Source organism: Ostrea edulis, chromosome 7, assembly GCF_947568905.1.
Source record: "Ostrea edulis chromosome 7, xbOstEdul1.1, whole genome shotgun sequence".
Classification (NCBI taxonomy): domain Eukaryota; kingdom Metazoa; phylum Mollusca; class Bivalvia; order Ostreida; family Ostreidae; genus Ostrea; species Ostrea edulis.
The window spans coordinates 7,657,304-7,673,897 of record NC_079170.1 but is presented as its reverse complement, the minus strand read 5'-3'; the positions used below and the strand labels follow the sequence as shown (position 1 = coordinate 7,673,897).

Here is a 16,594-nt window from a genome sequence, read left to right as displayed (position 1 = left end):
CCCCCTAATGACACGACACTAAATATCAGTTAAACTGCATTTTATTAATACAATCTAGATCTTTAAATTACTTTAACTTCCTGAACTTTTCACGATCATCGCCGGTAATGGCAGTACTTAATTGAGTTTTCTTCGTAATTGCAATGCATTGGTGATACATGTATATTATATAGAAAATGACTATAGCTTTCGCATATTTATTTTCGGTTTCCTTCCCTGCGGAATTTGATCTCACCTCTGACCTTTTAAAGAACCCACGTGGTGTAAATTTGAATAACAATAACGTTAGTAGGGGTGAGTAGTACCGTAAAGCATATCTCTATAATTTGTCTCTTCGGAAATACATGTACACATATCTGCATTCAAACTATCGGCAACATACACTTTTCGATACTTAGATCTATGCAATATCAATATTTCTTCTGCAAAGTCCTACAGACTTTCCATAATCTGTTTTCTAAAATCAAAACCTAAAACATGAGGGGTAACCCTGCTATGGGCTATTATAAAGCCCTTTTTAGAAGGGGGGTCTAATATGGGGGAACGACTACTATACAACACCGGCCAAACATATATCCGTGCATTTCCGTATCATCTATCGATACATTTGTATAAAAGCAAAGAAGATTAGTTTTTATTGAAAAGCCATGCCACGAAAATTAAACTTCACGTCCAAGGAGCTGCGGAGATTATCTTTAAAAGACATGTTTCAGTGTTAAGACACTTTCGAAAACCAGGGCCCAGAAATCTAAAAGCCCTCCAAGTAAGACGACGTGTCGTAAGGAACGCTTCACGAATCTGTTTATCATCCTTGCGCTACTTTCTCCGCATTCTTCCTGGTAAGATTCCAATTTCTCCCAACTTCACCAATATGAAATATCAGTATTGACATAAAAGGGAAATATGATTTTTCATTAGTCTGTCATAATCTTATTTTGATGTATTCCCCCTACGCACATGTTTCAGAACAAAAAAAACTGCCCCTTGCCACCTTTTAGAGAATGGTATTTTTTGAAACCCAAGTAATTCAGTTAATGTCATTGATATCATCAAGATAAATGTATTATATATGTAATACAACCCTCTATTTAAATGCATGCAAGGTGAAGATAACGAACAGTGATCAATCTCATAACTCCTCGCATGTATCGCATTAGTATCACAGTGGCAGACAACAGAGCTAATGGGGGGAGCTATGTTTTAGTACTATGGAAAACCAGAATCTGGTCAAGTATCATAGTGACATGTAAATACATGTAAATCAACTTAGTGGTTATAATAATGTTATTTGGGATACTTCATATACCGTGTATTCTCTATGAAAGGTGAAGATAACGAACAGTGATCAATCTCATAACTCCTACAAGCAATACAAAATAGATAGTTGGGCAAACACGGACCCCTGAACACACCAGAGGTGGGATCAGGTGCCTAGGAGGAATACGCATAGATTACATGTAGTTTTACATGATCTACATGTAATTAACAGATTGGACTCAATTACATATCTCAGATACTGTAGATCGCACTTCTTCTCTGTACCATGATACATATTTATGACAAAATACTGGCAGATAGAGAAATAAGTCATTTTAGAGATATATTTTACACACAAAAACACAGTTAACACCATGATCTTATTTATGGGTAGGTACTTGTAAATAAGCCACCCCCCTTTGACATTTGGCTGTATTACATGGATCTTTTGTTTTCACTAGGAGGGCATAGAATAGAATGTCAGAGAAGAACAGAGATTCAAAATTATGCTAGGGAGTTGTTTACTTAATTAGAACATATTTCAGGTCTATACATATACAGTGTGTAAATAAGTAGACAGTGAAATGGGAAATTTTCTTGAGTTCGCTATCTTCACCTTTCCATATGGTATATGCATTTGATATATGAAATTACAATTATTAAATCTTATCTGCTCACTTTCAAAGCACATTTTATACAATGTGTTAACACTTATCATTACAAACCTAATCTTGTTCGAACAAAGTACCATTTCCTAGAATAGGCTTAATTAGATCCTCAATGGGTACTTAATACAAACTTAATACTTATTTTGGTTGTGCTAAATCAAACAAGGAAAATAATCATAAGTTATTTACTTATTGGAATTTCATTAAGCTAAGCAAATGTCTCCGTTAATGATTGTAACTGTTTTCCATTTCATCATACTTTCCAATGCTTCGGATAATGTTACAAAATGTAAAAGGTATGTCAATTTTCATTTTTGCAAAGTAGCATTATCTGTATCAATAGCATGAGATAATAAATATGAAAGGTATATATATATATATATATATATATATATATATATATATATATATATATATAATTTAATTCTTATTATATCCTTGTCTCTGATTGGTCAAATTCCAATTGAGGAACGCAAGTTATTTTTGTATCACCTGGTTTGGTATATGGACACACACCCTTGACAACCATCGCAGCACTGTTTTCAGTCGTTTATGAAAAAGAAAGTCAACGTGTACAACAAGATACACATGTTGTTTTCTCGTTTTTTAATATTAGCATCTACTTGTACGCAAATCACTGTTGTCAAACATCTTTGTCTGTAGATCTATGTATGGTCGAATAATAGATTAAAACAAGGATATTATATTCGAAATAATGATTTGCCAAGTAAGCATTACCCTGTTCATTTTGAAATACATTTAACACTGGGGAAATGGGGGTGTTTCATTGCTTGATCCGTATTTCAACAAAGCAAGCAAAAATTCATACGTCACATTTTATCACATGACCTCAGACACATTGACATGTAAGGTGAAGATAACGAACAGTGATCAATCTCATAACTCCTACAAGCAATACAAAATAGATAGTTGGGCAAACACGGACCCCTGGACACACCAGAGGTGGGATCAGGTGCCTAGGAGGAGTAAGCATCCCCTGTTGACCGGTCACACGATTTGTCACTTGCTTACATATTTTTTTGTGTCGGATTTAGTATTGGCGACAACTTTGCATACAAGGGTAAGTTTTCATGTAGTAGAAGTTTTCAAAGAGTTAAAAGTCGCAACTTATTGCATTTTCTGATATTTGAAAATTTATTTCCGGTAGGCCTAAACAATGCAATTTCCCGTATTTTTCCAATCTGTCGGAGATGAGCGACTTCAAAGTCGATCTCTATCTCTAAATTTGCAGCAAAATACGCATTGCATGCATTGTCTACACATATTTTCTATCATGACAAACTTCAGTTTCGATACAATATTTTGATAAATGGCTAGGCCCCGTAGAACTAAGACTAAAGATGGCGACCTTCACAGATAGACGCTTCGTGTCGTATTTGCTAAGAGAATCATTGCGCGGCTCAGTTGACTTTTATTTTCCGACTTTATGTACATTTTGATAAACGAAGGTTAGCATCTTTGTCTCTTGCATTAAATTATAAAGAATTACTTTAATTCTGGGGCAAATTATACGAATATAACCTGGTTTGGGTCAGTTTACGCTTTTTTATATAAAAACCAGGCTATACTCGTATAACTTGCCACATAATTAAAGTCATTCCTTATATATATATATATATATATATATATATATATATATATATATATATATATATATACTACTCAAAATTTGATAAGGATCACTAGGTTATATGTGTCTAATTTACCACAAACATAACAAAAGACATAAATTTGACTCAGAAACGTGTTTACTCAGGTTATGAATGAAAATTCATGAACGGCATGAACTTTTATCAATACGGAATGCTTGAAATCTGATAACAACACCAAAAGGAATTTCATTACAAAAAGTTAAAAGCAAATCAGAGAAAGAATTACACAGTTTTGGGGGATAGTCCATCATTACACTTAGTCGATGAAGTGTTAATACCGGGTATGGCCTCCCCTTGCATCAATGATGGTTTGACAACGTCGAGCCATGCTGTCAATAAGCACCCGGATGTTTCCAATGGGAAGGTTGTTCCACTCTTCCACGAGGGCGTTTCCGAGCTCTGCCAAAGTCGTGGGTTGTGCTCTACGGTATGTTCCATACATGCTCAATCGGGTTCAATTCCAGCGAGCGCGCTGGCTAGTCCATACGGACAATTGTCTCCTGCTGAAGGTACTGCTACACCACCCTGGCGCGATGAGGACGGGCGTTATCATCCATCAGGATGAACTCAGGGCCAACAGCACCAGCGTAGGGTCTGACGTAATCATAGAGGATCTCATCCCGGTACTGCACCCCCGTTATTGTCCCTCTCTCCAGGACATGAAGATCTGTTCTTCCATCCCTGCTGATTCCACCCCAGACCATGATGGAACCACCACCATAACGGTCATGTTCACTGATGTTGGCATCATGGAAACGTTCACGTTGTCCTCGCCACACTCGGTGCCTCCTGTCTGTAAAGTCCAAACAATACCTGGACTTATCGGTGAACAGATCTTGAACCCAATCGTTCTGTGTCCAAGTGACATGATCTTCAGCACAGTCCAATCGCTCCCGCCGGCGTCGAACAGAGGCGATCAGGAGGTCGTTACGTAGGCTGGTTGCTGTCCAAAAGGGATGGCGTCGAGCCTGAAGAAGCACAAAATGGTCTTGGCGTTGGGTTGTCGACCTTTGACGACCACCCCCATGTCGGTGTGCTGCTGTACCAAAAGTTTGCTGTCTGTTCCAGGCCCTGTTTACAATGCTCTGGCTGACATTTAGTGCATTTGCAACGTCACGTTGTGAATAGCCAGCGTCAAGCATTCCAATACATCTGCCAAGTTGTTCTGTCGTTAGGCGACGCCTTCCACGTTGAAAGGGCATTGTGTTGATAAACGTAGTGTAAACACTCAAGTGAGTTTGAAATTTTAGAAAGAATCAGACACCGATGCCTGAGTGAAAATCGTGCAATGTTAGCAAAAGCATAAACTGTCATGAGAAACGCCTTTCCCATGGCATCAAATGCACGTGCAAGTTTGTTGAAGACGTTTTTCATTTCACTTGGAAACAAAATTGCCAGTCATGGAGTTATTAATTTTTTAAACAGAAATATATCTATGATCCTTATCAAATTTTGAGTAGTATATATATATATATATATATACATTAAAATCCCGCATTAGACACATGAAAACAAAAGTACGTACCATCTATCCTTCTGTGTTTAGTTAACCAGAAGTGATAAAAGAATTAGATAGGTTACATGAGGAATATGTTTTGGTTCCAGCTGACAAAGCTAGTAACAACATTGTCTTTGTTTGTAAGGCTCATTATTACAACTGCATTTTAAACGAACTTGGCATTAATTCCACTTTTGGTAATCATACTTATACTCCAACTGCCCTTTCAAAAGACGAAATTCTTCAAAACCATGCTTCAGTTTTAGACACATTTAATATTCCAGTCAATGGGTCGAATGAATATGAGTTACCGTACCTATACTGGATTCCTAAACTACATAAAAACCATTACAAACAAAGATACATTGCTGGATCCAGTAAGTGCTCTACCAAGCCCCTATCTTTGCTCCTCACGAAAATGTTAACAGCTGTGAAGGAGAAACTTCAAACTTACTGTGTGACTACATATGCCAGAAGTGGCGTTCATCAAATGTGGATTCTAAAAAATTCTAAAGAACTTTTAGTAAACTTGAAATCACAGAATTTTTCCCAAATCAATAGCATTAAAACCTATGACTTTTCAACACTATACACGACCATTCCTCACGATAAATTAAAGACTAGACTTTTTGCCATCATAGACAGTTGCTTCTTCAAAAAAACCGGAAAACGGAAATATTCATATCTAGTGATCAGTCATTCAAAAACTTACTTTGTTAAACACCACTCTGATTCCACGCACAAGTACTCTGAAGTTGAAATAAAAAATATGCTAGAGTTCCTCATTGACAATATCTTCGTGGTCTTTCGTGATCAGGTCTTCCAACAGTCTGTTGGAATTCCCATGGGCACGAATTGTGCTCCTTTGTTAGCTGACCTGTTTTTATATTCATATGAAGCAGAATGTATTCAAGAACTTCTACGTGAGAAGAAAAAATCTTTCGCTGTGACCTTCAATTCGACTTTTAGATATATCGATGACGTTTTGTCTATTAACAATGATAGCTTTCATTCATATGTCGATTTGATATTTCCCTGTGAGCTCGAAATAAAGGACACCACAGAGTCGTCCACTTCTGCTTCATACTTAGATATTTTCTTGAAAGTAGACATTAACGGCAAACTGACAATTCAACTGTATGACAAACGGGATGATTTCAGCTTATCCATCGTCAACTTCCCACATTTATGTAGCAATATTCCTTTATCACCTGCATATGGTGTTTATATACCTCAACTTATTCGATATGCAAGAGCTTGTTCTGGGTATAATCAGTTTTTAAATCGAAGTAAGCTACTGACAAACAAGTTGATGGTACAGGGATTTCAACAGTCTCGATTGAAGTCAGCATTTCGCAAATTCTATGGTCGTTATAACGATCTAGTTCGTCAATACAACCTCGCATTGGGTCAAATGATGTCTGGCGTGTTTCATACCGATTGTTAAGCCGTTCTTGGCACACTGATTTTGACTGCGGATAACTCCGTTTACCTGATCAGGATATGGGGCTCACGGCGGGTGTGACCGGTCAAGAGGAGATGCTTACTCCTCCTAGGCACCTGATCCCACCTCTGGTGTGTCCAGGGGTCCGTGTTTGCCCAACTATCTATTTTGTATTGCTTGTAGGAGTTATGAGATTGATCACTGTTCGTTATCTTCACCTTGCATATATATATATATATATATATATATATATATATATATCCCCTGTCGACCAGTCACACCCGCCTTGAGCCCTATATCTTGATCAGGTAAACGGAGCTATCCTTAGTCAAAATTAGTGTGCCAAGAATGGCCTAGCAATTGGCATGAAACACGTCAGACAGCACTTAACCCAGTGATAGGTTGTATTGGCAAACTAGATCGTTATAACGACCATAGAATTTGCGAAATACGGATTTTAAAAGAGACTCGTGGAACCACTGCACCATCAACTTGTTTGTCAGTAGCCTGCTTCGATTCACAAACTGATCATACGCAGAACAAGCTCTTGCGTATCGGATCAGTTGCGAGATATAAACATGATATGCAGGTGATAATGGAATATTGCTACATAAATATGGGAAGTTAACGATGAAATCATCCCGTTTGTCATAAAGTTGAATATATATTGGCTCAGTATCCGGTAATTAATAAGTACAAAATTCAATAAAATATGACAACACGTTGTAAAACGTAAACGCTTTCATTTTTTTTAAAAATCTTCAGATGTTTTACATTTTGAAAACAAATTCTGTTGTTATGTCTATAACAATATGATAACATCATTTGGAGCGTATTATTGTGACGTAGTACAAAGAATTTGCATTAAACTATGAAATGTAGGTCTAAATGAGCGAACGAAATAGTTTTCTTTTTCTCTCCTTTCCACTAAATTGTCTGTAAAAGTTTATAAAAAGGGAAAACGTACAAATTTCCATTTACACTCGCGATTAAATGTTCACTCAGTTTTATTTTACAGTATTCCGGTACTTTAATGTGTTGCTCATGTAAACGAATTCTGGCTCTAAGAGTTGATCCTGTATCTCCCATATAAATTATCTCTACAGCTGCTACATGAAAGGTGAAGATAACGAACAGTGATCAATCTCATAACTCCTATATATGATAACATATATCAAAGTCTTAGAACCAAGAGACATATCCGCATTTATGGTGAATTCCTTTCGGTTGAAATTGAAAGTCTGTCCCTCCTTCAAATATGGAGAAGTTCCACACCGGGGATCTTTGCATTTGTTGACTCGAAAATCGTATTTTCTATGAAATTTGGATCGACATAGCATTCTACAGAGATTTTTTTATTGTCGTTTACTGTTTATGAATTTGTAATTTCAGAGAACATTTGTCATTTCTTCATCTGATTTCAGAATATTATTAAGTTGATGAACCACAGGAGTCATGTTCGGGTTTTGGGGGTTATGGGTGGTTACAAATGGTAATAGTTTGAAATCTACATGGTTTTGTGAAGACGGGTTGATAAGTTCTTCTCTGTTAATTACCGTGGCTTTCTTTATTCCATCTTTGATTATGTTCATTGATGTTTTTAGGGTAATGTTGTTCTGTCAAGTGAATTTCAAGTTGATGTAAACGCTCTTCTCTTGTTTGTTCATCACTGACTATGGCGCATATCCTCCTAGCTAGGTTGTACGGAATAGAACGCTTTGTGTGTCTGGGATGAGATTAGTGTGTATGTTGTTAATTTATCATGCTGTTTAATAACCAGTACATAAAGGAATGGAATACTCGTAGAACTCTTGTCGATCGTGAATCTTATATCTAGATCTGGATCTAGAGGGGCCATTTTGTGCCCATAGCTGTACCTTTGACTTGTTGAAAACGATTAACAAACAAGAGATCATTTCCTGCCAGCGCTTTCTCCATGTCTACATGGTTCACACAGAACTTTTTATGGAATGTGTCATTCTGATTTTCATTACTTATATGATAGCTTTCATTCATATGTCGATTTGATATATCCCTGTGAGCTCGAAATAAAGGACACCACAGAGTCGTCCACTTCTGCTTCATACTTAGATATTTTATTGAAAGTAGACATTAACAGCAAACTAACAACTCAACTGTATGACAAACGGGATGATTTCAGCTGATCCATCGTCAACTTCCCACATTTATGTAGCAATATTCCTTTATCACCTGCATATGGTGTTTATATATCTCAAATGATTCGATATGCAAGAGCTTGTTCTGGGTATAGTCAGTTTTTAAATCGAGGTAAGCTACTGACAAACAAGTTGATGGTACAGGGATTTCAACAGTCTCGATTGAAGTCAGCATTTCGCAAATTCTATGGTCGTTATAACGATCTAGTTCGTCAATACAACCTCGCATTGGGTCAAATGCTGTCTGACGTGTTTCATACCGATTGTTAGAGCCGTTCTTGGCACACTGATTTTGACTGCGGATAACTCCGTTTACCTGATCAGGATATGGGGCTCACGGCGGGTGTGACCGGTCAACAGGGGATGCTTACTCCTCCTAGGCACCTGATCCCACCTCTGGTGTGTCCAGGGGTCCGTGTTTGCCCAACTATCTATTTTGTATTGCTTGTAGGAGTTATGAGATTGATCACTGTTCGTTATCTTCACCTTGCATACTTGCTAATGTGTGTTTTTGTATGCCTGTGTTTTTGCGTCTCTGTGCCTCTTTGTGCATATGTGTGTATGTGCTATAGGCGTCTTTGAATGATAATTTGAATGTTTTGTTCTTTTAAATCAGTTTTTATCGCAGCGATGGATGCTGCTCGAATTCTTTTAAAGACAAAATCACTGGAACTTGTAAACGTAAGTGATGGCCTTTGATACTCTTTTTCTTAATTTACATATGCATTTAATTTACATCTAGTGAATCTTTGAAAACAAATATTGATACGTTTTCGTTTATTTTCAGCTTGCTGGATTGGATATGTTGGCAAAAACTGTTCACAAAAGTGTAAATACCCACGATATGGTGCAAAATGTGAATACCTCTGTAATTGTGAAAAAGACATGTGCGACTTTTCAAAAGGATGTTTGGGTAATTTTTCATTCTAATATGCTGCAATATTGCTGTATGTTGCATCAGAAATTGATTGACTTGTGTTTTCTTATTACAGAAAATGTGACAGATTCCATCTTCTCTTGGACAGGATCTACAGCTCTCGGTGTTACAAACCACACTAACATTGTAACGGAAAATGGCTTTAAAACTATTCTGGAGAATCCAATTATATATGGTATCATCAGTGTTGGAATTTTAACGGTTATATTGTCATCAGTTTACTGCGCCATCAGACTACGAGACTGTATTTTTCATGTTTCCTCTCCGATCTAAGTACATAGATATGTTGAAATCTTCAAACATTGGTGTGTATGAAATTGTATTGAAAGTTGAAAGCCTTTGGATTTTTCTAATTCTATAATGTATTGAGTTGAGCGATTTTACTCTTCATTGTTATAACTGAATATTGCCATTGAAGAATATAATAAATTTTTTCCAATATTTTCTTTTTGTAAATTTCAGGTCGATATAAGTAATATATGGATTTTATTCCCATGGCTTGAAAGAGAACATATTTCGTTTTAGTAAAACAAGGTGTTTATGCGACATCGAGACATGATTTTGAGATGTTAAACTTTCACTAGTGATAGATTCAACGCTTAAACATTTCTTTTTTAAATGTTCAATTCTGACATTCAGAGAGTTTATAAAACAGCCGAACATGACAATATTTCTCAGTAGCCTACTTCGGTTTAAAACATTTTCCGGACAAGGTTTTGCACATCGAGTCAGTGAGAGACAGACACCATCTGATAATGGAATATTGCTGCATGAATACAGGGAGTTGATGATGTACATGCAAGGTGAAGTTATCCTGTTTGTTATGAAGTTCAGTTGTTAGTTTGTCAAGGACGACAATATTCAGTAAAACATCTAAATGTAAAACTTATACGGTACCAATTTTGATGCACCAGATGCGCATTTCGACAAATTATGTCTCTTCAGTGATGCTCAACCAAAATGTTTGAAATCCGAAATAACTATGAAGTTTTAGAGCTAAATATAGCCAAAAACAGCGTGCCAAAAGAGTGGAGCAAAATTCGTCCAAGGATAAGAGCTATGCATGAAGGAGATAATCCTTAATTTTGAAATGAATTTCTAAATTTTATAACAGCAATTAAATATACATCCGTATTTTCAAGCTAAAATTAACACGTGTGGAAAACTACATGCATGTGGTTTATTTAAAATACATCTACACTTATTCAAGAACGTTGTCACGTTTATTTTAAATTGTATATCGTTTTGAATTTTCAAAATCATGAACGGAAATTTGGAATCTATAAGGAAGAGTTGGGATGGTAATACATAAGTATATACTTTTTGCATTCCGAAAATTTGGAAAAGTCCGGATGTTTTAGAAAAAACTTTCTAAATGTTTGTATACAGCAATCCTATGTCCATTATGTATATGTATACTATATTTTTATAAAGAAATTTACTATCATGTGGTCAAATGCATAAAATCTACAAAAGTGAATATCTTGAATAATTTTTCCGGAAATGTAATCAAATTATTTCATTTGATTCAAACACAAACATCATGAATATTTTTTATCACAATTGTAAGCTTAAAACAGCTAGATGTTGCTTGATGTAGACTGTCTCAATTATGAAGATATATTTTCTTAGTGTTTTCTTTAATTTTGTTATACATGTGTATGTATCTAATAAATGAACTCTTGTTATTGTCTTTTTATACTTGAGAATAGTATATCCAAGAAAAGGTGCTTTTTAAAACAATTTTTCATATTTTTTTTTTTAGAAACTTGCGGTACATGGTGGATAACAAAAATTCACCTTGAATCTTTATTGTTAAATGAAATTTTTCATTTTTCCATACTCGTAATATTCCTTTTAAGCTATATTTCTATATATGTTATAAGTAAAACCATCATTCATAAACCCTCAATGATATAAACACGTAACACTGTGAAATCCGAGACGATAAAGACTGCTTTCGTAAATGTTATTCTCAACTTTTTTCTCCTCCCCATACTCTTTACAGTATGAACTCCGACATCCTGTCTAATGAAACACAGAATGTTTTCCAAAGTATATCGTACATGACGTATACGCTATACATAGAAAAAAATAAATTAAAGTATGATGTATCATTCTCGATTTCATATCCCTTTGCCAACGTAGACTTTTCTACACGGACATTAACACAAAAATCGCGAGTACATGATGGTACCACTACTTAGTATGTTGCATTTGACAACACAAGGAAATTACTTTCAATGAGAAAAGAAATTCACATTACTCTATATTTTAATTTCCTTTCATAAAAATGTTGACACAATGTTGAATGAAAATGAGAAAACCTTTTCTTTCAGTATTGAATAAAATCCAGTCAGATACTTGTAGAATGGAAAACCAGAAATATTCTCCATCATATTGCCGAAGTGATTCATTGTCCTTTTACATTGTGTTTTAAGTATATGTGTATTTTGAGTTTTTAATTATACAAGACAATTTCTGCCAGATGTCATGATATCAACTTCTATATATCAAACATGCTAATCATATATTGGAAGACATTACAACCTATCATAGGGTCAAATGCTGTCTGAAGTGTTTCATACCGATTGTTAGACGGTTCTATACACATTGATTTGACTACGGATTATTCCTTTTACCTGATGAAGATATGGGGCTCATGGCGATTGTGGCCGATCGACAGGGGATGCTTACACCTCCTAGGCACCTGATCCTACCTCTGATATATCCAGGTTTCTGTGTTTGCCCAACTATCAATTTTGTATTCATTATAGGAGTTATGAGGTTGATTACTGTTTGTTATCTTCACCTTTTCATTTATCTTTATCAGAACAAAAGATGACTGGAATGTAATGCGAACAATATTTTCAGCTGTATTATAACATTTCCTCAACTCAGTTTTGAGCGATTTAATGAAATGTGGAACATTTAACTACTAGATAATTTCAGGTTTACATTTTTCATTAAATTGCCAAAAGGTTTGGCATGGTTCCCCTTTGTATTGTAATAATTTCCGGTATTTGCAATATATGTGTTCCGCAAATCAATTATTCCATTTCCAAGACATCATCGGGATATAAATCCTGCTTTAATCATAAAATGTCGGTAACGAACGATTAACTACAAAATGATTTTTAATGTGTTGAAGAACCGGTGAATTAAAAACACCATGCATTGATCTTGTGTTGCACTGAATAGATGCAGCAAAAACGCAATGGAGATTTGATTCCCATTTTCAATTTGTGTGAAACAAAAATTTGTCATCACTTTCGCGCATTCGATTTTTGTTTTTAAAAAAATTCCTTTGATTCTAGAATATTGAAAGAAGTACAATTTAGGTGACTTTTTGATCTCGAAAATCAACCGCGAGTACCACAGTGTTAGTATTTTAGTATCCTTTAATTGTAAAAGGATTTATCAATATTGAATGGTAAGAATAAACCAATGATTTAGTATTAAATATAAGGGATGCGATGTCTTGTGTTTGCACGAGTATCACATCTTTTAAAACCCTAAATTCAGGGCATTTGTTCTTTGCTGTAATGTTTTCTTTTACACCGTATTTCTAAAATAGAAATATTATAAAGGTTGCTAATATAAATCATTACAGAATGTGTTCAAGATGCCATACAAACTAAACAGCGATTGACAATCGGTTAAATTTACTACAACGCACTTCATGATAGCGAAAACGAAAAATCATCGGAGTTCATAAACATGGCCTAATTTGGGAAAACTTACAAATTAGCGTATTCAATGAGTCCTGGATACTTTTATAAGTCATATTAATAATAATGACAATAATACTTTATATGTTAATATTGATAATAATGATAATAATACGTTATAGGTTAATATTGATAATAATGACAATAATACTTTATATGTCAATATTGATAAAAATGATAATAATACTTTATAGGTCAATATTGATAATAATGATAATAATACTTTATATGTCAATATTGATAATAATGATAATTATACTTTATAGGTCAATATTGATAATAATGATAATTATACTTTATCGGTCAATATTGATAATAATGATAATAATACTTTATAGGTCAATATTGATAATAATGATAATACTACTTTATTTGAAGAAGGTGACATGATTAGTGCACACACGATCATCCCTCAAGGCCTTCAAGTTGATGCATACAAATATTTACACAAATGATCATTTAAAACAGAGTCTGAAAGCATGAACACAAGGGCATGTAACAAAACTCAGTCTATATCTTCATTTATTATAATATGGTAGTCAGTTAAGTATGGTTCCACGTAAAAATCAGGCAAAATCGCATTTTCGTGATAAGTCCATGTTCACGAAATGAACCCAAACTTAGCATACTAACTCACCGTAATATGTTTGGCAAATATGCAAAGTAGTTTTGATTTATTTCGCCTTGTTCCAAAATTATGGACAGATAATTATGAACATGGAGAATTCACGCTTAGTGCAAATCTATACAAAACACTACTTGAAATCCCTTTGAAATCTAAAAACAGCAAAGCAGGTATGAAAATATATCATTATATAACATTAAACAAATAAAAAAGGCATGCTCTGAAATAAATATTTTTTTTGAAAGTTTCAATATAACATTTTAAAACCTCTCTGAATGTTTCGATTTTAATGCAATTTCGGTTATCGTTCTTGAATTTAACCTCGATGATCGCTAGGGGCGCTGCTTTGTCAACACACTAAGTGCGCGGAATATGGCGGATCCAAAACTGAATGCCGTGTAGGACAATATTCCGACAGAGTGTGAACTACCCTCAAGCCTCCTCTAAAGGAAACGAATATATTTACCTTCGGAGAGTGTCAGAAATGCATTGATGTATATGGAGTCACTGAAGATAGAACGTGTGTGGAGCAGACGACAACGAAGACCGAGCAACATATCTTATATGACATGTCATCAAGTCGGCGCATTCCGGTAATTTCAAATGGTGTGATTTACATATTTAATAAGTCAAAATTCGCAATATTTATTATTCATGTTATTACTAGCATAAAATGTTGTATTATACAATGTAGCATTGTATGAGACGACTGTGTGCAGATGACACCCACTCCCTTGTTTCAAAAAGTCATACTTTCAACAGTTACGCTATGATATATTTTAGGCCTAGGCTAGTCGACGGCATGTTTCATTTGTAATGGTCTGCAATAATAGCAGTCATCTACGTATCCTCCACACAAACGCCTCTTGTCTCAGATATAAATGTAAATTATGCCTAACTGAGGATCAGTAGGAGTAGGTATCATCTCGAAAGAGTGTGGTTTTATGTACTACATGTAGATTTCAGTCGAATTTGCATATAAAAATTTAAGACATGATATAACTTTGTGAGATGCAATGTTAAGTATATAATGTGATCAAACCCTTTACAAGTCACAGATAGCTAAGTGGTTAGGTATCCAGATTAGCATGCCGGAGGTACCGGGTTCAATTCTCAGAATGGATGGGATTTTTTTCTTCAATTTATTTTATATACACATCATTGTTTTTTCCTTCAAGGTGTTCTATATAAACACACACAAATTTTTTAAATATTATTTCATATGCACAAAATCATTTCTTTTAGTGGTCACCATTCAGCTCTTGACAAATCGGAATTCATATTTTAAAAACATATGCATACTATTAGACATATCAAAGAAAATATTTAAGGTCTGTAGTTTTTTAAAGAATTCCATTTTATTGTAAAACAATTCATAATGTTAATTATATCTTGACATTTTTATTAGATATCTATTATATTACTATTTAAAGTCTGCCTCAATCTGATATGGTCATGGGGACTGGTTAATGTATGGGTTCTTGAATTTATATTTCTAATAATAATATATAAATATAACAAAGATCAAGTCATTTAGCTAATGTATATTTCTTTAAAGTTTTCATACCAGCATCATGGAGTGTCATTACCATCACTACATGCATTGGGAACCTCTGTGGTAAATACATGTAGCACATATGTACCAATGAATCTAAAGTGTAAATGTTTTATGAACCTCAAACTTGGTAGAGCAGTATAATATTATATAATAATCCTGATATACAAGCACTATATGACCCCTTCTGATAATGAGGTCAAAGTCAACCAACCCCCAACCCACCATTATAGGAAAATATTGGTCACTCAGAAACCAGACTCAAAACCTGATACAGCTGTTGCCCTGACTAGTACCCGAACCTACTTGTCACTGATTTAGAATATTTGGAACACCTTCTCAATGCCATATACAAGTTTCTTTAAGCATTTCTTGTTTTCAAAAGTTTTATATGCTGTTTTAGTATTTTATTCTTTCTAACTACATGTATAATTTAAAAATCAATGTGTACTATGACTACTAGGCTCTGAGTTGTGTACTTTAATTGAAAGTTTTATGATATAAAATGTTCAAACATTCTCAAAAACTAGAGAAATATATATTATATACATGTATATTGAGGAGAGAAAAATAAGTAAATTCTTGTGTCCTGAAAATCAGTGTCTATCTTATTGTATTGTAGGTCTCTGCAAAACCCAAGGATATACTTAAAGTGGTAACAGGAGGAAAATCAATCAAACCAAGTGAAAGTACAAGACACTATTACAAAAGGAAAGCAAAGGAGTCCATAAATTCAATGTTGAACATCAAGACAGTCTAAAATATTGAATCCAAACAAAATATCAAAACTCTATGAAGAAATAAATGACAAATTGTCAAATAAACATGAAAGCATTCCTATATATGGTGTTTTATTCAAATTATTTCAACTGAAATTCCTAATGTACCTAAATTCGAAAGGGAAACAACTTATGAAAAAATTAAACACCAATGGGTTGAATTGTGTAATGAAGTTGTGTTGACATGCAAAAATACATGTATAATGTGATGCATCATAGAATAGCTCAAATGGTCTATTTTATGCAATTA

At 34.5% G+C, this 16,594-nt stretch overlaps 1 protein-coding gene across 18 annotated transcripts in view; it reads left to right on the top strand.

Annotated features, from left to right (window-relative positions):
* Window positions 1-10,095, top strand: part of LOC125661723 (uncharacterized) — a 42,685-nt gene extending 32,590 nt beyond the window's left edge. For all 18 annotated transcript variants that reach the window (XR_008796578.1, XR_008796576.1, XR_008796575.1 and 15 more), the window contains 3 exons: window positions 9,334-9,398; window positions 9,505-9,630; window positions 9,710-10,095. Coding sequence is in view for 9 of the 18 variants with exons in the window: in XM_048893871.2 (XP_048749828.1) it covers window positions 9,334-9,398; window positions 9,505-9,630; window positions 9,710-9,927 (409 nt within the window). In the remaining 9 variants the exon portion in view is untranslated. The remainder of the gene's footprint in view (window positions 1-9,333; window positions 9,399-9,504; window positions 9,631-9,709) is intronic.
* Window positions 10,096-16,594: the final 6,499 nt, after the last annotated feature.